Source organism: Urocampus carinirostris, chromosome 17 (assembly GCF_059441175.1).
Source record: "Urocampus carinirostris isolate Australia breed hairy pipefish chromosome 17, RoL_Ucar_1.0, whole genome shotgun sequence".
NCBI lineage: Eukaryota > Metazoa > Chordata > Actinopteri > Syngnathiformes > Syngnathidae > Urocampus > Urocampus carinirostris.
Genome location: NC_142365.1, coordinates 4170240 through 4192754, shown reverse-complemented (window position 1 = coordinate 4192754; position 22515 = coordinate 4170240). Strand labels below are relative to the sequence as shown.

At 41.3% G+C, this 22515-nt stretch overlaps 1 protein-coding gene across 3 annotated transcripts in view; it reads right to left on the bottom strand.

Annotated features, from left to right (window-relative positions):
* The window catches only part of nectin3b (nectin cell adhesion molecule 3b), a 56903-nt gene that overhangs the window by 14901 nt on the left and 19487 nt on the right, over window positions 1-22515 (bottom strand). The window contains exons 3-7 of one of the 3 annotated variants that reach the window (XR_015847292.1): window positions 21615-21914; window positions 19347-19464; window positions 14891-15042; window positions 2127-6906; window positions 1448-1959 (exon numbers count right to left, since the gene is read on the bottom strand). Coding sequence is in view for 2 of the 3 variants with exons in the window: in XM_088321095.1 (XP_088177221.1) it covers window positions 6293-6906; window positions 14891-15042; window positions 19347-19464; window positions 21615-21914 (1184 nt within the window). In the remaining variant the exon portion in view is untranslated. Of the gene's footprint in view, window positions 1-1447; window positions 6907-14890; window positions 15043-19346; window positions 19465-21614; window positions 21915-22515 lie in introns of those variants that run through there. The other 2 variants (XM_088321095.1, XM_088321096.1) reach the window with 2 other exon arrangements.

Below are 22515 nucleotides of genomic sequence, written 5' to 3'. Positions count from 1 at the left end.
TGTACTTTTACGCAGCTAGCAACGGATTAGCGCATTCACGATTAAAATACGGATCTACTTAAAGATTTTAGGTCACAAAGCTCCTCCCAGAATGAATTTAGTAGAGGTACCACTGTACTGTGCTGAGAATTCGCAGAGTGAGGCGCGCAATTCTCTTGCCTCATGGCAGAGGGCGATAGTGAGACCAAAAATTCTGATTTAGCGCACACCTCAGCCCAAAACAATAGAATTCGTGATAGTATTAGCAAGCTAACAGCAAGACAAGACATCCTTTTATCCATTTTATCATTAGAATTGATTCTTTCATTATAAAGGAGCAGTGTAGTTTTTTCATAAATCAAGTAAGCCAATAAGAATATGCCAGTGTATTGCAGTCATGAGATCGAACCTTCCTGTGCGGAGTTTGCATGTTCTCCCTGTGCTTGCGCGGGTTTCCTTCCGGGCACTCCGGTTTCCTCCCACATTCCAAAAACATGCCAGGTTAATTGGCCGGTCTAAATTGTCCTTTGTGAGTTGTCTGTCCCTGTGTGCCCTGCTATTGGCTGGCAACCAGTTCAGGGTGTCCCGTGCCCACTGACTGAAGACAGATAAGATGGGCTCCAGCACCCCCGTGACCCTACTGAGGATAAGCGGTGCAGATGATGGATGGATGGATTCGATGCTTTCTTGCTCTGCCAATCAAGTAACAGGATGTAGGTTAATTTCTCTAAAAATGGGACTGTGCCTCACCAGACCTGAACCTCACTGCACGTCACCTGATGAGTGCGGGTTCAACGCCCCAATTAGAGACGTCCCACTGGTGCAGGTTAGCACTGGTGTTCAAGGTCATGACCTTTACGTGGAAAAATTCAACCCTGGAGACCATTTCAAGGTCAACCCTGTTTCGTCGGCGCCATGAAGGGAAATTCCCCCTTGACACTCGTAGCGCACCCCCAGGCGGATCCACCCCCCACCCCCTTCCCCGTTTCGGGGCCAGGTAGGAGGAGAAGCAACCCCCAGATGAGCTTGTTGCCATGGGGACAGTCAACCGGCTGGAGAGCGGGACACGGGGCCAGACAAACAAACGCTCGGCGTTTCATTTTTCCAGATGCTCGCATGGGGGTGGTGAACTCACCAAAGGGCCTTTTGGTGCCCAATCTTAAAGGAAAAACCATCAGGGGGGGGAAAAAAAAAATCGGCGGCCCTATTCCCGGCATAATCCCGGATAATTCCGAGAGACTACACGCGTAACCAAGATGAAGCGAGGAGGCATGACATCATCGGCGGCGTCCCAGATGTGTACGCCGGATCCGAGAGAGCGAGGAGGGAGACGCGATGGAGCCGGGGGGGCGGGTGGTCTTATGCAGCATTCGGGAGCCGGGGATGATGTCATTCATCCCAGCACAAAGACCGGGAAAAAAGACTGAAGGGAGAAAAAAAAAAAGACGAGATAGAGAGAGAGAAGAACTCGGATGCGCTAAGGTGCTTTATTGAGACAAAGTATCCGAAAAAGAAAAGAAAATCGACCTCCCGCTCGCATAAATACATATTCCTTTCCCGTCAACATTTCGGTCCAATACTGTCGCTATATTTATGTACAAAACGTAAAAGGTGCTCCGAACAAAAGCGAAAACATTGACGAGAAAAGTTGTTTTCTGGTGTCCGGGTTTTGCGACACTCAGTTTTGTAAAACAGTGACTGTATGGCACTGAGAACAGTAATGGCACCGAGCAAATATGAAGAACCAAACCTCTAAGGCACTAGGTGTGTTTTGATGCTGCTGCGTGTAGAAATAAGGGTGTGAATAAAGAGATATCTACTGGTACACATGAATGCCATATTAATGAATGAACACATAAATCCCATACCATATTTCATGGACTGTATGGCGCAACTATAAAACCCTAAAAATTCCCAAACGGGCTTTATAATCCATTACGCCTTCTGAACTAGTATAACAGTAAATAAACTGAAATGCTCCTTGGTACAGCAACCATTTATCAATACAAGTTAAGCACATATTATATTCATATTCTATGATAAGTTTGTTAATGCAACCCTAGCTTCGACTATAGTATTAGTTTCCTGCGTCTTATAATCCATTGCGCCTTACAAACTGGTATAACAGTAAATAAACTGAAATGCACAATTGCAACGAAATGCAACCATTTATCAATACAAGTTAAGCAAATTTCCTAATATTCATATTCTATGACAAGTTTTTTAAAGCAACCCTAGCTCCAACTATACTATTAAGTTTCCTGCGTCTTATAATCCATTGCGCCTTCCGAATTGGTATAACAGTAAATAAACTGAAATGCACAATTGCAACGAAATGCAACCATTTATCAATACAAGTTAAAAGTTAAGCAGATTTCCTAATATTCATGTTCAAGTTTTTTTCCCTGATGTTTTTTTTGGATGCAACCCTTTCTCTTATTATTTTCGTGCATCTTATAGTCCAGTGCGCCTTATATGCGAAACAAGTAGCTCATAAAGGAAGATTTTTGGGATGCACCAAAAGCTAATGAATGAATGAAGTTAATTTTGTGAAAGGAGATTAGTTTTCTTTTTAAAAAGCGGGAAAAATTGAAAGATTTCTTACTATTTATGCCTTACGAAATAAGGAATTCTACTAATTTGCTTTTTTTTTTTTTTAACGCAACACTGGCCTTAACTGAAATTCGAATTTCTTGCTGTGCCTTATATATATAAACATGAAAGTACAGTGGTTTATTCATTTTATTCATGCATTTGGTGTTTTTTTTCCTCAACAAAATATTATTCAAACGAGAAGGCAGCCCAGTTGCCGGAACTCTTCACCGATTGGTTGATCGGTGATGAACGAATCGGCTATAGGTGAAAATCTATCATTTCGATAGAAAACACCGAAATAAATGACAAAATGCCTGAATATACGAATAAAACGTGGTTATTTATATGTTCATTGACTTCTATGGCATCTATTTGTAGGCATTTCCTCTTTATACTTCTATCCCTACAGACGGCAGAATCGGTCCTCCATATGTTGTGTCTTCGCTCGAGCGAAAACGGGCCGCAAAAATCGATGGCTGAAGTTTCCGTCTTAGTGCATAGAAGCAAAGACCGGAGAGGATTAGGCAGCCATGCTTCCTGTTACGGATGTTTGCCTGGACACCGACTCGGCGTTGGACCGTGAAAACGCCGCACACGGGATAGTATTTTCTCAAGCTCCACCGGAGAAGCAACTTCCCCTATTCCGACTCGCCTTCTCTACGAAATGAAAAGGAAACGATGTCGACGGCCGAGTGTACGAAAAAAATGGAGGTGGACGGAGCGATACGGCCTAAAAGGTAGTTCTGGACAAAAAAGCAGTTCGTGTTTCTAGCGTTTCACATTCAAAAAGGACGTGACTGCCACCTAGTGGCAGCAGGACAGCCGGGAAAGATCGCTAAAACTAACGCCCGATGGGACGACTACGGATACCCTGAAATCGGCTAATATATGCTACCGCTTCCTTGTCATCTAAGCGTTCCTAGTACTACACACCAGCGAATATTTGGCATCTGAGAAAATATCAAGGTGACTAATCTACCGTTTATAAGGACTACTGTGCAAGACGGAGATTGTCCCATCTCCCCTGTCCTCTCTAATAAGTGCGCGTGCCAAAATACTTTGAAAGGAAGTCGAGACCACGAGAATCCCATTTCTGCTAAAAATGATGCCACAGTTGTGAGGGATCAGGTGACCCATCAGGGTACGTAGGTCAACTGTGATTGGTCACCCTGGCAACTGTATATTATAAACAATAATCAGAACGCTGAAACTTTGACTAAAAATGGTGCGGTCTTCCCGTTTTTAAACGCAGATACGATATCCTGCCTTTCGTTAACAAAAAAAATCCGTCGGAACGTGTGCGTCCAACTGAGACAAGAGAGGAGCGACGCGAATTTCATAACGGCGTACAAAGAGTTAAATATTCACAGATCGATCTGGAGTTCATAATCTTCAAAATCATACCTGCACCTAGGGTACGAATCCCCGAGACGAGCTTGGAAATTGTCAAGGCTACAGAAAAGCAGGAACGCCGCTTGGTCGGACAATACTGAACTGAAGTTTTAGAGGTTTTTGACAAGTTCCGATTGGCTCAATTGATATCACCTACTGAATTAAATGAGGGCCAAGAGATAAAACAGTCCAAGAATGAAGACTTGACTGCAGGGGTGGGCAAACTTGCATCGGGTAAAAAAAAAAATTGACCAGGGGCCCAGGCCTCGAGACGTATCCATTTTTTTCCCCATTTCTGTTTATAAATCAGACATCTTGCATGTTATATTTCAATTTATATTTGATTTTAAGTAAATTTGTCTCATCAAAATGGTTTTGAAACAGAGAATTAAAGCAAAATCATATATTAGGTCCCTGTTTTAAGCACTTTAATATTTAGTTTCATAGCATTTCCATAGAATTAATTTTGTTGGATTATTGTAGTTTTGTATCATTTCCGTAGTAGTATTTTGGTTGGATTACTGTAGTTGTATTTCTGTAGCAGTATTCTTCTAATATAATATTACGTCCCAGTCTTAAACTATTTCACATTTAGTTTTGTAGTATTTCTGATGAATTTCTTGTGTATTTCTAAAGTACTTTTGTAGTATTACTGTAGTGTTTTTGTCATAATACTGTTGTTGTATTTCTGTATTTTACTCTTGTAGTATTTTTTCAACATTAAAGCAAAAATATTACGTCCCCGTTTTAAACAATTCGACAGTTTTGTAGTATTTCCATAGTAGTATTTTGTATTATTTTTAGAGCAGTTTTGTAGTATTACTGTAGTGTTTTGTCATCATACTGTTGTTGTATTTCTGTATTTTACTCTTGTAGTATTTTTTTCAACATTAAAGCAAAAAATATTAGGTCCCTTTTTCAAGCACTTAATTCGACAGTTTTGTAGTATTTCCATAGTAGTATTTTGTATTATTTTTAGAGCACTTTTGTAGTATTACTGTAGTATTTTTGTTGTATTTCTGTATTTTATTCTTGAATTTTTTCAACATTAAAGCAAAAAATATTAGGTCCCCGTTTTAAACAATTCGACAGTTTTGTAGTATTTCCATAGTAGTATTTTGTATTATTTTTAGAGCACTTTTGTAGTATTACTGTAGTATTTTTGTCGTAATATACTGTTGTTTTATTTCTGTATTTTACTCTTGTAGAATTTTTTCAACATTAAAGCAAAAAATATTAGGTCCCTATTTTAAACACTTAATTCGACAGTTTTGTAGTATTTCCATAGTAGTATTTTGTATTATTTTTAGAGCAATTTTGTAGTATTACTGTAGTATTTTTGTCGTAATACTGTTGTTGTATTTCTGTATATTACTCTTTTCTTTTCTATTTTTTCAACATTAAGGCAAAAATATTAGGTCCCTGTTTCAAGCACTTAATTCGGCAGTTTTGTAGTATTTCCATAGTAGTATTTTGTATTATTTTTAGAGCACTTTTGTAGTATTACTGTAGTATTTTTGTCGTAATATTGTAGATTTTTTTTAACATTAAAGCAAAAAAATATTAGGTCCCCGTTTTAAACAATTCGACAGTTTTGTAGTATTTCCATAGTAGTATTTTGTATTATTTTTAGAACATGTTTGTAGCATACAGTAGTATTTTTGCCGTAATATTATAGTTGTAATTTTGTAGTACTATTTTTTCAACATTAAATCACAATAAATTAGGTACCCGATTTCTAGTATTTTTTAGAAGCCACATAAAGGAACTATGAGGACAAAGCTGGCAGACAAAAAAAACTACCTTTTCTGGGTAGTTATTAATAACGGTTATATGTATCGGCGCGATATTCTTCTGTTTTCTGGGCCTGGAAGCCTGATGTGGGCCCTAGTTGGCCCACCCCTGCTTTTCTGCGACGCTCGCTACTGGCAGTGACCTGGCTTCCCTTCTCAACTTTCCCCTGCACCAACATACAGTAGTAGAGGCCCATATTTTTTTTACAGCCAGAATATAAGAACCAAAAAAAAGTTTGGGAGACCGGCTAAAGGCAGTGCAATTCTTCTGGCTTCTGACCAGGAAGCGTGTTCTTCACGGAGCTCCTTGGCGAAGTTCTGCTCCACCCTTGGTGCGCAAATGAGGAAAAACCCGAAAAGGCCGCCGAGGCTTCCTCAACCGTTGGTGACGGACAGAAATTAGCGGCGGCGGACCTCGTTGGCATCGCGAGCCTTTCTCAAGTGTCTTCCAGGGTGAAAAGGTATTAGAAGAAGAGAAGTCAAGTGTTCCTAATTTAGTAAAGTGATGACGGTGACGGGTGGGGGGTCCTCGGTCAAACGTACCATTCCCTGCGAGAGATGACCGATCCGTCTTTGTGAGAAACGTAATCGCCTTCGGGGGCGCTGCGGTAGGACTTGTTGGCCGGGTGGGGGGAGCCGTTCCCGGTGGGTTTAGGGGAGCAGGGGGGCCTCTCGGGCTGCCGGGGACTACAATAGTCCGTTTGTCCCGGCGGGGGATTCTGCTGGTTGCTGTGGTGACCGCCCTCCCTCATGGCTCGCGTGTAGCCGTTCGACGGGTATTCGCGTTCCGGTTGGGGGCCGCCCCACTCTTCCCTGTCCTGGTCCTGATGCGGCTTGCTGGGTTTCTGGAGGTCGGCCTGGCCCGGGAACTTCTTGGCGTATTCCCCGATGGAGGTCTGCATCTTGCGGAGGTAGAAGACCCCGACCAGACACAGGAGCAGGAGGAGGAAGAGGATGCCGCCCACCGCCCCGCCCACCACGGTGCCCAGGTTACTCTCAGGTAGCGCCTCCAGGGTGGGGGAGCTGAGGTTAACTTGGGGCTTTTGGTCCACCAGGGTGGAAGGGGAGGAGGAGGAACCAGAGAAGACAGGAGCAGTAATGGTGAAAGGCATGGCGGGAGGATCTAATGGGGAGTAGAGAGGGGGAGCTGTCGGAGGGAGGGAGAGATGAAGAGACAAACAAGCACAATGTCAGTGCAACTAGATTCGACTACGGCAGCCGTTCCCAACCACTGTGTCGAGGCATATTCTTATTTTAGTGTGCTTTGTACGTTCCCCTGGGGGACTCCAGACACAAATGTGCTTCTAAATCAGGGGTCATCAAACTAAGTTTTATTGTCAATGATTTGTGCGATGGGCTACCGGTTTGGCATGCATTTCGAAAACGACTTCTATTGAATTGAATTGTATTTGACATTGACCACTACCACAGGTAAGTCTTAAGCCGAGGTTTTTACAGCTTTTTTTATGATCAAATTCAAGTACTTTTAATGGACTTGCAAAGGCAATTTTCCACTATCGTTTAAAGAACTCTAGTGCCAATCCAAACAACGGGAGCCTAAACCTTAATTTCAAATGCTAACTCAGTCCCTAAACCAAATTTCAGAACCATAAAATCAGTTTAAAACCCTAACTTACAGCCCAACCCCTAACCCTGACACTGTTTCAAACCGTAACCCTTGCTCTAAAACCATTTTGGAACCCTAAAATGGTGCTCAAACTGTAGTTATTAACCCTTAACCTATACCTAACTACCTGGAACACTAGCCCCAATCCAATTTCAGACCCTAAAGTCAGTTTAATACCCTAATAAGGTACCTAAACCTTAGTTTTAAGACCAACAATTTTTGCATCCATAAAATACATTTAAAACCCTTATTTGAAGACCTAATCTATGAATCATGGCAACAATTCCAAGCACTTTCTAACACTATCAAACTTTTAAAATGGAACATTAAAATTTAAACATTTAAGGATTTCAAGCAACTGTACAAACCCTGCCAATCTTAAAATCGGGCTGGGTTGAGACTAAACGGTCAATCGTTAAGTTCGGGTCGGGGCTCTCTTTGCTGTTTTTTTTTTTTATATTTATCCACCAGTCATTGTCCTTTTTCTTTCTGCTTCTCTCTTGAAGTGCCGCGATATATTCTTAAGGACGTACTGCTGCTGTGGTTTATTGCCCAATTTTTAGCTCGGCAAAATAACGGACGACCTTAAAATTTTACCATCAACTTTTAAAAAAAAAAAATCAATGTTGGAAAATCGTGGGTTAATGAAGCCTAGCAGACACTGAAATATAAATGACCTGAATGTTTATACAGTCTTAATTAACTATCACTTGTAAGTATAAATCACCTCTCCTCCTCTCGAGTCCTCGCGAATAAGAGGAAATTTCCACAATGCTTCGGGCTCAGTTCTGCTAATCGAATTAATAGGTTGGGCTTGCTGGGTCTAACTTTACTTACGGGCCTGGGTCAGGGCAGGCTAGATTTTTTACGATAACTGAGTGAAACATTGTATGCAATGAGATTATACATGGCACTCCAAGAGTTTAAATAGAAGATAAAGGGGGCAATACAATTTATAACGCAGTGCTTCAATACTGACAGAAGTGCAATGGAAAAATTAGTGCACGATAGAAAGTGCCATGAAAAGTATTGCAATAACAAAAAAAAAAAAAAATCCTATTTAAGTCATAAACAGCTTTAAAACTGAGCTATTTTCAGACCCAGTTTGTGGGCTACTCGGCTGTTCTTAGGGACTACCTGATGATCCTGAGGCACCACGTCGGTGACCCCTGATTTAGATACAGTAAACCTATGTGCAGCACTTACGATCGTCCCTATTTCATTGATAAACAATTAACCGATTGAACATCATCAGTCAAAAACGTATTTTTCACATGAAACCGATCCAGATTTGACAATTGAGAATTTAACTGAGATAATCATTTTCACAGAATGTTTTTTCTTTTAACAGATTTTTCATGTGTGAACTAAATGCCTCGACTCAGAGGTCGGGAAACGCTGAGCTACAGTAGAGGGTTGGTTGACACAAACTAATACACAAGCTAGACAATTCAGCATTAAAAATGGCGAATGGAGATGTATTGTTTAAAAACCCTGCAAGGAGAAATGATCTTCCAATGATTAAAGACAAACGTTTTCATTCTATGGCAAATTCCATGTGAAATATTTCCTAATACATTTCCAGTTGAGGGCCTTTTCCACTTCAATGTAGCAAAATTTGCCCCCAAAACAGGAACGTAACGTAACTAAGGATATGAAACATAGCTACGATCTTGAAAAACAAACAAAAAAAATATCAAATTTGTATACCGTATTGACCCTCTCTGGCAGAATGAGAGCCATGACGGACAGCAGGAAGCATTTGAGCGCAACCAGTTGAGTTGAAACAAATCCCAATTACTATTACAGAATAATGTAACCACCACTTTTTACCATGTGGATCAATTCCTGTGCCGTGGGCAAGCTTCTAAGCCCCATTTGTAATTGTATCCCTTTTGATGAAAACACGAGACGGCAATGTTTATTTGCAGCCAATTGGAGGGACAAGGCACAACACTGGCAGATAATTCAAGTCTCAAGTATTCCAGGATTTGCAGCAAACATTTTTACAAGGTATTTCCCAGCAATTTTATGTTAAGTAGTTACGAGTCACGTCAAAGACACTCAATATAATAGGTTAGCTAGTGCTATGTAGCTACGTCAGTGGCTTACCTTTGCCATTTCTTACTATGTAAATGAGCTGCTTTGATTGTGATTAACCAGGGATTCAAAACAATAATCTTCCGAATATCATATAATATTGAAAACTTATGTGCTCTAAATATGTCAAACTGGATGGCTCTGTAGCTTGCATTGCTAATGCTATCCTCAATTTCTCTAAAAAGCACCGTTTGTGCTTTCAGACAAGGTGAGCTATCGAATCAGAGAGCTGCACAATATTCGTTTGACTAGTCATTGCCAATGGTGTTGCTTTTGTTGCCAGTTGCTGCTTTTGTTGTTGGTCTCGTCCACAATTGACTACGGGGTACTGCCGTCCGTCATGGTGTCGTTACGTGGTTAGGTCAATTAAGAAACAAATCTCCAAATTCACTTTACAGGGTCTTTGAGATGGAATGGAATGGTTGGAAAAAAAGATGACAAAGTGATGACATTTGATGGAAAGCTCTTTCGAAAAGAGGTACTGGAAAGGTTTTCCTACAGTTTAGAGTTTTTAGGACCAGAGGTTTAAGCCTCTCACTCGGTTTTGGTATCAATCATTCTTCTGTTACCTTATAAGAAAAACACCGATTTCCAATCGGTATATGAGGCTTCCCAGTGACAAAGAACAAATTGTTTTATAGTTTACAGTTTTTATTGGCTATATTAGAACGTGAGGATGAGTATCATGTTTGGACAGACTCCCACACTATGATTATTACGAATAAATCATATTTTTTATTTAAGTAGCTTCTTTTACTTCGGTCGTTAGCTGCATAGAGAAAACTGTCCACCCCATACAATCAGTAAGAATTTAAGTTGTTTCATGGCGAAGACCAAAAAGCTGTCCAAACACACCAGAGACAAAATTGTACACCTTCAAAAGTCTGGAAAGGGCTACGGCTGCATTCCATTATCTCCAAACGCATATTGATGTGAGCAGGGACCGGCAGAACGCATTTTTGTTAGCCCTGGCTGCTTTTTTGCCTTCCTGTCCACCAAAGAGCGAACTGCACTCCTGCTACTGCGATCCATTATCCCCAGTCCCATATAGAAGTGAGCGAGGACCGGCAGAGCACATTTTTCTTAGCCCTGGATACTTTTATGCCTTCCTGTCCACCAAAGAGTGAACTGCACTCATGCGGCTGCATTCCATTATCTGATCGCATATTGATGTGAGCGAAGACTGGCAGAGCACATTTTTTTTTAGCCCTAGCTGTTTTTTTGCCTTTCCGTCAACCAAAGAGTTAACTACACTCCTGCCTACCATTATCCCCGGTCGCAGATAGATGCGAGTGAGGACCGGCAGAGCACATTTTTCTTAGCCCTGACAACTTTTATGCCTTCCTGTCCACCAAAGAGTGAAATGCACTCATGCGGCCGCATTCCATCATCTTCGATAGCCTATTAGTGTGAGCGGGGACCGGCAGAGCACACTTTTCTTAGCCCTAGCTATTTTTTTTGCCTTCCTGTCCACCAAAGAGTGAACTGCACTCATGCGGCCGCATTCCATTATCTCTGATCGCATATTGAAGTGAGCAGGGACCAGCAGAAGGCGCTTTTGTCAGTAGGTGTGTTGTTTGGGCCGCCAAAAATGAAACGCATGGTTGTGGCTGTGATCCATTATCCCAGTGGACTATTGCCGGGAGCAGGAGCCGAAAGAGCCAATTTGTGTCGTGCGTGGGTGGTGGCTATTCTTTTTCCTTTCTGTGCAGCCATTATCCCCAGTTGACCATTGCAGCGAGCGGAGAGGGGGGCATCTTTGATTTTTGCAGGGGGTCCCCATTAACTGCAATAAACAAAAGTTGCAGTACTCTCTGTATAAATCACAAAGGCTGTGTCTTTTAAAATGGTTAAGAACCACTGAAATGTAAAATAACATCTGAGGAATTCTTGAGGGGACACAGGAAAACTAAATCCTACTAACAACTCTCAGCAATTTTTGCCCGCACGCTGGCCTGCGTTTTTGAGAGACATTAACAGCAGCAAACTAGGACGAGAACAAACATTTTCCATAAAGTCATTTTGAGTGTGTGTGTTCCCTCAGGGAGCCCGCAAAGATGAGCAACCAACATTTTCTGTGTAGTACAAAAAATATTGAATATTTCCATTCTCTTATTTGCACATATATGTCAACCTAAAACAAATGCAACCATCACCCTGAAACATTCCTTTGCCATTTCATCCTTTACTCACTTCTATACATGACCATTTTAATGTGTGTTATATCAGTTATCAGTGTCTGAAATGACGTCTGCCCGGACGTCCGGGGCGTGCATCTTCAAAACGTCTCTGCCCGGCAACTTTTTCAAAAAAGAAAAAAAAAAAATCTTTTGTCTTTATTTTTATTTTATTTTTTCAAATCAAACATTTGCTTTATTCCGATTTCGAAATCGGTTTGAAAATTTCGGAATTTCGGTTCGTTTGGCAATTTGCATACTCGGCACCCGATCAGAGGCCTGCATCAAATAACTTCGTGCTTCTGGACTTTCCGAGCGTTATAAGGTCTCATGTCATTTTCCAAAGTAGACAGAGAACACAAGAAAAATGGATAAGTGGTTAGGAATCAAGCCAAAACCTCAGCCCCAGAAGACAGATTCAAAAGAAGCTAACAAAATTGATGACGGTACGAAACGTACATTAAAAGCATCATGGAAAGAGGAGTTCACGTGGCTTGTAGCAGACGACGCAACGCAAACATTGCATAAATGAAGGTGAGTAAATACAGGTACATACTGATGGCAGATGGAAAACAGCCATGTCATATACATACATTCAATGAAAGTTATAAGTAGATTTATAATACTTAATTTTAAAGTGTTGTTTTGTTATATATTCTGATTATCAATCCTTAATACTTTGCAAAAGTGTTTTTTTTTGCGATTAGAATAGAATAGAATATACCTTTATTGTCATTAGTCGTCTTATTCTGTTTCAAGTTGTGAAAAATGGGTGTAACTTTTTGTCATGAGTTTCAGACACTGCAGTTATAGTTGATTATTTTGTCACCGTGGCAACATATCACACCGAGCTCAGCTCAGCGTGGTACGGCTACGAATTTTGTGAAGCGTTTTGTGGGTCGACAGCGCTGTTTGGGCACTGAGCTCATGTTGGCCAAGTGCTCAAAGTTTACATTTTGAAATACTTTTCTGGTTCAATTCGGATTCAATGAGCCAATATTTACTGTGTAAACTGATAAGTTGAAGCCACTGCCCTAACATCTCGCAACACAGACAAAATACTGTCGACCCCTTGGTTAAGGCGTCCCCATCTTAGGAGATTTTCTTGTTATAAATAAAAACAGTTGTGGCTTTTTGGCACCATCAATAACAAAATATAAACGTCTTCGTGGGCATGGCTGAATCGCCTTTCTGAAATGCCGGTCTGCAATTGGTCGACGTCATGAGATGCTGCTCTGTTATTGGTTTGGGTAACGGCATCATGAAGATATTGATAGGCTATACACTGAACTCCTTCCCACAATGCCTTTTCTTTTCTCATTTCAGAAACTTGTGTTTCAAGTCAAACCTTGCAAGTTAGTGCGATACAATGCGGTATTAACTATGGGTCCCCAGAGTTGCGGTTTTGCTAAAGAGAGAATCAAAAACATGATAAGCGTGGAAATAAAGCTTGTAATTATAATATGAAGAAGGCAATCAATTACCTAAACTTGCTCAGGAGTAAGGACAGCACCAATAAATAAGGACTATTAGGGTGCTGTACAAAATCTGGAACTTTTTAAATCGCTGAAACCATCTTCTTGTTTGTGTCATCATTGCAACCTCTGGAAAGCTCCATATGTTGCGCGTGCAAGAATGTGTATTTCTTGGACGCACTTGAATAAACCATTCTTTAGGAGGGTTTTAGTTTGGCCTCTGGACTGTACTTGAAACAGGCCTTTTCTTACTTTCACCATTTTCATGCTACACTAACTGTCTCCTGTGTCCGCAGCCCGAACAGCTATGGTGAAAGTAGGATGAAAGCAGATAAGTGCGGTGGAAAATGGGCTCTTTGAAGTTGGGCATAGTCAGGGTTGGGTAGGGTTACATTAACTTGATTACTTTCAATTACTTTTGGATTACTCCAATACCAAATATGCTAATAGAAGACAAAATAAATTAAATATGAATAAAATGATGACTCACAACACGTGTTAAGTTTTCTCTCCTGGCTTTGATCTCTTCGATCTCCGGCAAAACTAACATCAAATGCGACAGAAACAAAATGAAAATAAATCCAAACAGCTTGCCGACATCGTTTTTGCCGTTCCATGTGTTCCGTTACTCCCCGAGCCTGCACAAAATTTAGTCATTTTATTCATATTTACTTTCTTTTGTCTTTTTTTAGCATATTTGGTATTGGAGTAATCCAAAAGTCATTGAAAGTAATCAAGTTAAAGTAACCCTACCCAACCCTGGGCATCGTCAACACTTGGTAGAGAAAATATTTTACTTTTAATTTTTTAAGGGAAACCTCAAAGTGATTTAAGCAACCAAAAATTTTAAGGGCATAACATTTCTTGCAAGTCAAACTTTGAAATCTGTTTTTATTTTAATCCATGATATCCAGCTCACGACGGCGCAGTGGTTAGCTCATGTGCGGCACAGTTCAAGTCATGGGAACCTCCTGCGTGGGTTCAAATCCAGCTCCAGACTTCCTGTGCAGAGTTTGTATGTTCTCCCCGTGCTTGCGTGGGTTTCCTCCGGGCACTCTGGTTTCCTCCCACATTCCAAAAACATGCATTATGCATTTCAGGCGAATTGGCCGGTCCAAATTGTCCCTAGGTGTGAATGAGCGAATGAGTTGTCTGTCCCCGTGTGCCCTGCGATTGGCTGGCAACCAGTTCAGGGTGTCCCCTTTCCACTGCCCGATGAATGCTGGGATGGGCTTCAGCACCCCCGCGACCCTACTGAGGATAAGCGGTGAAGCTAATGAGATGAGATAATGAGATCCAGCTCAGAACAGATTCATGTCCTGGGGTCTACTGTATAACGTAAAATAAAGGCCACAATTCAGAAAGAGATGTATACACTAAAGTTTTGATAAACAATAAACACAAAAAAGTGGGGACACGAAACAAGGCCATGCATTTATTCATTCACCAGCAGTGAAACCTACGACGTTTATAACAGTCAATGGCATTGAACGTGTAGGGAGAAAATGCAACAAAGGCAGCCGGAAGAGGTTTTTACCGCCAGATGAGCATCTGGAGTATCAGTGTTTAGCACTAGTGAGAAATTAAAAGGTCAAGTATTGCGGGTGCCCATCCACGCTGGTGAATGTGACTGCCCTGGGAAGCTGCCAGCAGCTGGCACACAATGCACAGCGGTCTCACATTTCAACCCAAAGGACAAATGCCAACTCGCTCGACAATGAATCCGAGCCGGCCGTGTTCCGGCGCGCTCACCTTGTATGAGGATGCGAAGGTCCCGACTGCGGAGGTTGATTTCATTGGCCACTTCGCACCTGTAAACGCCGGAGTCGTTCTTTTGGAGCGGGCGCAGGAAAAGCAGCGTGTTGTTCAGGACTTCCACGCCTTCTGGCATGTCGCCGTCCAGCCTGAGACAAACGAAAGGGACATTTAAAAGGACAACAAACAGAATTTAGGTGTTACATGCAATGTTCCCTCTAATCTTACACGGGTCTGAGCATTCACACAAAGTCGGTGAGCAACCCTTGAAACAACAGTGAGCAACGGCAATACAAAGTGTGGCAACTAAATCATTATCAAAGATGTCCAAAACTTGACATTTTGCAGTTTCCAGCAATGCAAAATTGTTTTTCACTTTTGAATGAATTGACTCGTGTACTATTGCAAAGGTTGTTCGTCCTACAAACGTCATTTGTTTTTACAATTCTTTCACAAGATTTCCATTTTTTTTTTCCCTGTTATCTTTTGTCGCATTATACTAACATTTTTTGGGGGTTATTGAGTCGGTTGCACGATACAGAACTGTAATTACATTTTTTTTAGTGGAAGTACAATGTTGGCAACAAGATTGACTTGATATAATTGGAAATTATTTGAATGCAACACAAACCGTTTCTTCTTTTTACCAGTTTTTTTTTTCAAATTCCTTTAAAAAAATGTCATTGCGTTTATTTTTCCCTAGCTGTTACATTTTTCTTGCTTTTTTGTTCTCTAATTCCTTTTCCCTTTATTTCTTTTATTTTTTTCTGTCTTTTTCTGATTTTTTCCTGCTCTTTTTTCCCTCTTTTTCTCTCCTTTGTTTCTTTTTTTCTCAACTTTTCACTACTTTTTCATTTTGGTATTTTTTTTCTTTTTTGCTCTATCCCCCCTTCCTTAAGTCATTTGTTTGCATAATTTTACATAATATTTGGTCATGTTGGAATTAAAGAAGCAAAAACAACCTGAAGAGCTGTGGGACCCGAAAGAGCAGGTTCTTTTTAGTGAGCCGAGCCGAAGAAGCCGGTTCTCGAAAAACTACTGACTTTACTCAACTTCAATCCACTTCGACCTCAACTTCCAAATACCGCATTTAGAACACAAAATCCGGGGAACCCGTGTATTTTTACCTTCATGCACTGTAACTGACTTAATTGGCTTCTTAATTAGCAATTTCGAGCCCCGATTTTTGTGAGCTGGCTAGATTTTCTTGTGCGCAGAAAAGCTCTGGGCAGTGCGCAATTGCGCACACACGCAGCTTAGAGGGAACATTGGTCACATCTGACCCTAATCTGATTTTTTTTTCTGTTTTCTTATGCCGTCCTAGTCTGATTATAATTCATGCGTTCGTTACCTCCTGTCTCAGTTACCGTAATGTAGTATTTTCCAGTCCCTCGATGTCTAGAACGTATGATCACATGACCCCAATTTTAACTGACCTGCACTGGCTCCCTGACACTTAAAGATGTGATTTTAAGGTTCTGCTGGCATTATATCAAATTTTGCATGGAAAATAATGATTCAATTTCCCTCTACGTTCCTGCTTGAAGCCTTCGCTCTGAAAACGCTGGTCTACTAGTGATTCCAAGAGCCAAGAAGAAATACACAGGTTCGAGAGCATTCGGGCCCGGATACTGTGGAATGCTTTGTCCTCTGAGATTCAATCTGCAACCACATTGGACACGTTTTTATCTAGACCTCACACTTCTGAGTGACATTGACCTCAGACTCGTCTTCTTGTCCTTGAGGGAGATGGATGAGTCTGGTTGTTGCACAGTGCTTGCATTTTTGAGCCACTGTACCGGCACTTGCATCTAGAACAGGGGTCTCCAACCTTTTCAAGCTGAGAGCTACTTTTTGTTACTAGTTAGATATGCTTTAGAGAAATAACTAGTTTTATCAATATGTTACCATGTTATCGGCAGGTTAGTTATTGGAAGTGAGGTTAAGTACACAAAGTAAACCACAAAACAAAATTAATTTACTAGAAAATCACAATAACCTAGTACTGGTGAACTAATTTCATAACAGGTCAGTGGGATTCTCGGCTGTCCTAAAGGGCACAATGTTAAAGACCCCTGATCTCGAACCTGCTCCACTGGTCAATATTTTGGGGCAGGAAGCTGTTAACTGGACATTCTGTTATTACTTGTTTTTCATGATGATGTTTGTGTATTGACTATTGATGACCTTGCAACATCCATTACAACCTGGTCATCATGGAAGTTGTGTAGCCCGCTTTTCCTTAACCTAATGTGGGTTTCCGATCAGGGGATAGGGTAATTGTGGTCTGTACACCCCCCTTTGAACCTTTTGTGATTAAGGGCTATACAAATAAAAACGACTTGACCATCATTTAGGTAAAGAATGTTTAGTGTTCCTCCCCACAATTACGTAAATATGTTGCAAAATATTCCATGCATCAGGGGACTCGAGAAATGTTGACCCATGTAGCTCGTTTCCTGTAGAGCTGTGACGTCATTGAGGGAACACTTTCAAAATGGCGAGTCCCATTAACACAACATGTGAGGCCAGCTCCAAAAGAGACAGCGGTTGTAGTGAACAGCGATTGCATATTGCGCATTTCTGCTAGGAGGTAGGCGATTGTGGCTTTTCGTTGCCTGTGTCGCTGTTGGCATCGTTTTTTTCCAGTGTTCTGAAATTTCTTCTTACCCATTGAGACGTCATACCAATGCCCAGTGTGCATGGGCACAATGCTGAAAGCTATTTGCTGGGAAATGAGTTCCTTTTCGTCCTCTACCTATCATATGTGAAAGCAATGATATTCAGTTGAAAGCGAGGAGATCCGATTTTTGTGTCTGTTTATTCTAATTTGACTCACTTTTTTCTTCATTTGACCTCTTCAAAATATTGTTTTCCTGACAAAGTTTTTAAGCCCTTTGTGTTTTTCTGTGACGGATTTTTAGTATAGTTTTTGTAGACTGCAGTGTATTTAGGCACGCATGCTAATCGTCAATTTATATCAACAGCATAAGTTCTGTTAGCAAGAATTCTGAGTTTCAGTGTTGCTAGTGAGCTTGATTATAAACAAAATTGCTATGGTAGGCATCTCAACAGCGTTTAAGCAGAACACCAGTCAGAAATAAACCAAGGGACATGGCAATACCAGCACTAACAACACACGGTGGGCAGCCAATGAGCTCCAACCGGGAGCAAATAAAACAGGAAAGCCCTTGGCAGCCACGCTAAACTAGGAGCTAGCCGGTGTTCCATTGAAGTGTCCTGTCAAGATGTCCGACCCTAGGCCGACTTGACAGCAGTTTTGGTTTCTTTCGAATCAAATAAAAACAGCAACACTGACAATCACAATGATTACATGAGAACTGGGCAATGGTAGGACGTCTCGATGGGTAGGAAGGAATTTCAGAACACCAGCTTCGTATTCATTGCTGTAGCCGTTGACATTTCATTGTCGGTTAGCTTGGCTGCTCACTTTGTGGTTTTTGGTCGCCCTTTGTTATACCATTACTGCATCCACCTACGACAGAACTCCTAGGCCAAGCCATGAGGCTCTTTAACTCTACCCGGCAGAGTAAAAGCCCACATTAAACCACACCCCCTACATTGCATATTACCGAATTTTATTGCAATATGTATTCTGTGTAGCACTATTTAGATATTCAATACAACGCGCTACAGTGGGCATTGGCACGTCACATTGGGTATTTGTATATTGTATTCTCTTTGCTTTATTATTGTATTGTTCTCAGCTCAGGGATGCTGCTGGAAATGTGAATTTCCCAGCGGGGATGAATAAAGTATCTATCTATCTATCTAGGCTTTCTCCACAAAACTACGAAAACATTCCTTAAAACACGCGTAACTGCTTCGTCTAATTAACAAGAGCAATACAATATGGCGAGTGGCTTGCTAGGGTGCTGGTGTTTCTCCGATGATGTCACAGCTCAGGATGACCAAGACCAGAAATGCAGTCTTCAAAACGCATTTTTGGCAAAATAATTGGAACACACCAATGGAATACGTATTGATTTTATGCAAAAAACGGGTATTATTTCCTCACATTTTGCATGTTTAAGAATTTGGGATCACCTTTAAGGGTAAATGACAAGTCGAGGGAAGCTCAGACGCTCTTCAGAGTGCACAGAGTACACAATTTTGGTTGGGTTTGTTTGTAAAGCTTACAAGCTCAGAGTAAACACTAGAAGATGCTGACGGTTGCATGCATGTTGCCCGAGACAGAGTGATCCATGTGACTTTAAACTAACTTTCTAATAAATATGGTAAACCCTTTTGCATCAGTGCTACTTTTCAAGAACATTACAATCAAGTTCCTGTTCAAGTGCCATCAGTTCCCCCTCTATTACTGCATCAACTGAAAAAGGACAAATTTTGAAAAAGCCATTTTTTTTTTATACACCTCTAACTGGATCGCCTTGGTTTCAGCAAGTAGAGAGGTGAATGGGTTAATACGCACCGGATCCATCTGAAGTGATGAGCTGGTGGGTTCGCATTGGCTTTGCACATCATTTGGACATTTTCCCGCCCCACGTACCAATCTCCATCGTATCCCACCACGGAGATATCGGGAGCAACTATTGAAAAGAGACAGGGTTGATGAGAGTACTGCTACAACGATTAGTCGACAAAAATGAAATGCATTCTATTGTCAACTATTGCTGCGAGACACGTTTTTCCAACAGAACAGGAGTCTACAAGAAGATCTCTACCATGGCTTGTGCGCAATAGCGTCTCTGTCTTGAGCAGTAACAGAGAAATGACAAGTGTGCGTACAAACACTTCTACATCTCACAAACGTTTTATCCTGAATATGTTGAATATAAAAAACACTACTTTCAAAGTTTGAAAGAAGACCTTACGTATCATGGCAGTAGCTCGGTGACACATGAACATTTAAAGATCACGTTGGAAAGAAAGTCACTGTCGACTATTGTTGCCTCACATGTTTTTTTCCAACAGACTGAGGCCTCTCTCCATAAATATACATTTTGCTGAAAGTCTCATTTGCGCAATAGCCAATAGTGTGTCTGGAGTAGTAACGAATATTCAGAAATGGCGGTGTCAACATCAACTACACGTACCAAAACCTCTAAAACTTGTCAGACTGGATACGACCAATACAAGACAAATTGAAAGTTTTCTAGAAAGACTTTTCATATCATGGCGGTAGTTTGGTGACGCACTAACATTTAGAAAGCACCTTGGACAGTTACACCAGAGTCTGACTTGCTTTGTTAAGATTCATATAACGTTTAAGTAGATCCAGTTTTCATGATTTTGATATAAAAGAGTTTGAGCATTGCCAGATTGTGCCTGACGAACGCATGTAATTAAAAGGCACAGAGCAAACGTCAGTTGTTAAAACTGTTGGAAATCATGAATTCTTGAAATCAAGAAATGGACATCATATTTGTTTGTTATTTACGGTTCTACAGCTGCTAATGAGCCTCCTGCTTTGTAGCAATAATGTTTTATTGATTTTAATTGATTATTTACCTGTCCTTGAAAAAATGGACAGATGTTTATTTATGGATTTATGTCACTATTGACCGAGCACAGTGCCTAATTGGATTTAGATTTACCGTAAATTCCGGACTTCAAGTTGCTACTTTTTTCCCCTAACTTTCAACCCTGCGGCTTATTAATCTGCTTTAAGCATCTGCTTCTGACTACCCCTTTTCGAACATGTTATGTGACATTAATTTGTTGTTGACTTATTGTTTTTGTCCTGTTTTTATTTTCATGTTCGAAATAAAAGTTTTCATTCATTATTCAGTGATGCGGCCAATTTATGTCATTTTTCTAACGGCCTCTAGCAGCGATCGAGTGTTGCTACCATTAACTGCCCTGTCAAAGCTATATTATTATTATTAAAGCTTTGAAAACTCTCTCGGTGTACCGTCTTTCTTTGTAAATATGTGTAACCCATGTATAATATGTATTTGCAACTGTATATTTTTGTAATGTATTTATTTGTATTTATTTTAGACACTTATTCTGATATGTTTTGCACGGATGAACGAAAAATGAGGGGCGGAACAAACGCGGGGTGCCGAGTTTAAGTGGGGACCGCTAAAGGTGAGGGACAGACAAGGAAAGAAGAGGGGATAAAAAGTTGGTTAAAGAAAAAGGAGTTGCGTGAGTAAATGTGTTCATCTGATATATTTTTCCCACCCTTACCTTTGGAAATATACACTTTTTTCCTTGGATTTCTTTCAACGGGACCCGGACTCTGCAGGTCTGCATCAAACCTTAAGTACCGGTATCATTTTCCGTTCATTTGCCGGCTGTGATTTTTGGACTGTGGACTTTAATGAAGGATATTTAGTTTCAATCGCGGGACTTGAAGTCGGGTTTGGGTTAATTTTGTGTTTGCGTTACATGTTTAAATGTGGGCGCATGCGGCTTATATACAGGTGCGGCTTGTGTATGTACAAAATCGGGTTTTCCTCTTAAAATGTGGTAGGTGTGGCTTATAATCAGGTGCGCTCTATAGTCCGGAATTTACGGTTTATTGATTAATTTTTCAGAGTATGTTTATTTACATTATTGATTTGTCTTGTGTTTATTATAGTTTGCCACATATAATCAAATAAACTTCTTGCTACATTTTTGAAAAATACTAACTATCCATAGCTGTTGGTCGCATCCCTAAATGAGAGGCTCAAAAACACATCTCGCCTCATTAGGGGAAATAAAACGTCATTGAAACAAGAGCACGTACACTGCACATTGAGCCGGTAGGGAACCCGGAAGTCATTCAACAGAGCCGGGTGGCGGACCACGCAGGCCAGGTCGTGTCCCTGCATGTGACTGGTGGGCTGCCAGAGGTAGCGCACTTGCGTGGTGGTGGTCCCGTTCACGTCGTCGAACAGCTGCACTTCCGACTGGCCGAACAGGTTCGATTCCCAGGACACCTCGGCGGGGGGACGGGCCCGTTCGGCGATGCAGGTTGCCACCACCGTCTCGTTGCTGCCGTCGATCAGCGCCGTCGAGCCGGCGGATACGTACACCTTGGGCTCCACTTCGAATTCAGAGAAGAGATGAAGGGGAATGAAAACATTTCCTTCTAGTACATTAGACCCCCAGGAAACGGCATCGTTGCCTTACGACGGTCTCACTTATACAATCGTAAAATTCGGACGACACTACAGTGGTGGATCTCATCCCAGGCAACAATGAGACCCAATTCACCAGCTCAATTAGTAGCTCAGCAAACAACCAAGTGCTGAAGACTAAGACCATGGAGGTCATTGTGGACTTTAGGAGGTCCAGAAAGACTGATCAGGCCTTCCTCCTTGACGGAGAAGTGGTGGAGCGTGTGGAGAACTTTAGGTTCAGACTTCCACTGGTCCACCAACACTTCCCGCCAAAGGAAGAAGACTCAGGAAATAATTTTACTCCTGAGGAAACTTAAACGGGCTGGTCTCTCCCATTACCTGCTACTCAACTTCAACAATCTAGAGCATCCTTAGGCTTTATGTGACTGGGTGGTATGGCAGCTGCTTGGCACAGGAGAGGAAATAACTGGCACAGGTGGTTAGAACTGCAGGAGGCATCAGGGTCAGCCTTCTCTGACTTGGACTCCATATATGCGGGCCGAGTTGAAAGCTTAATGCTTTTTA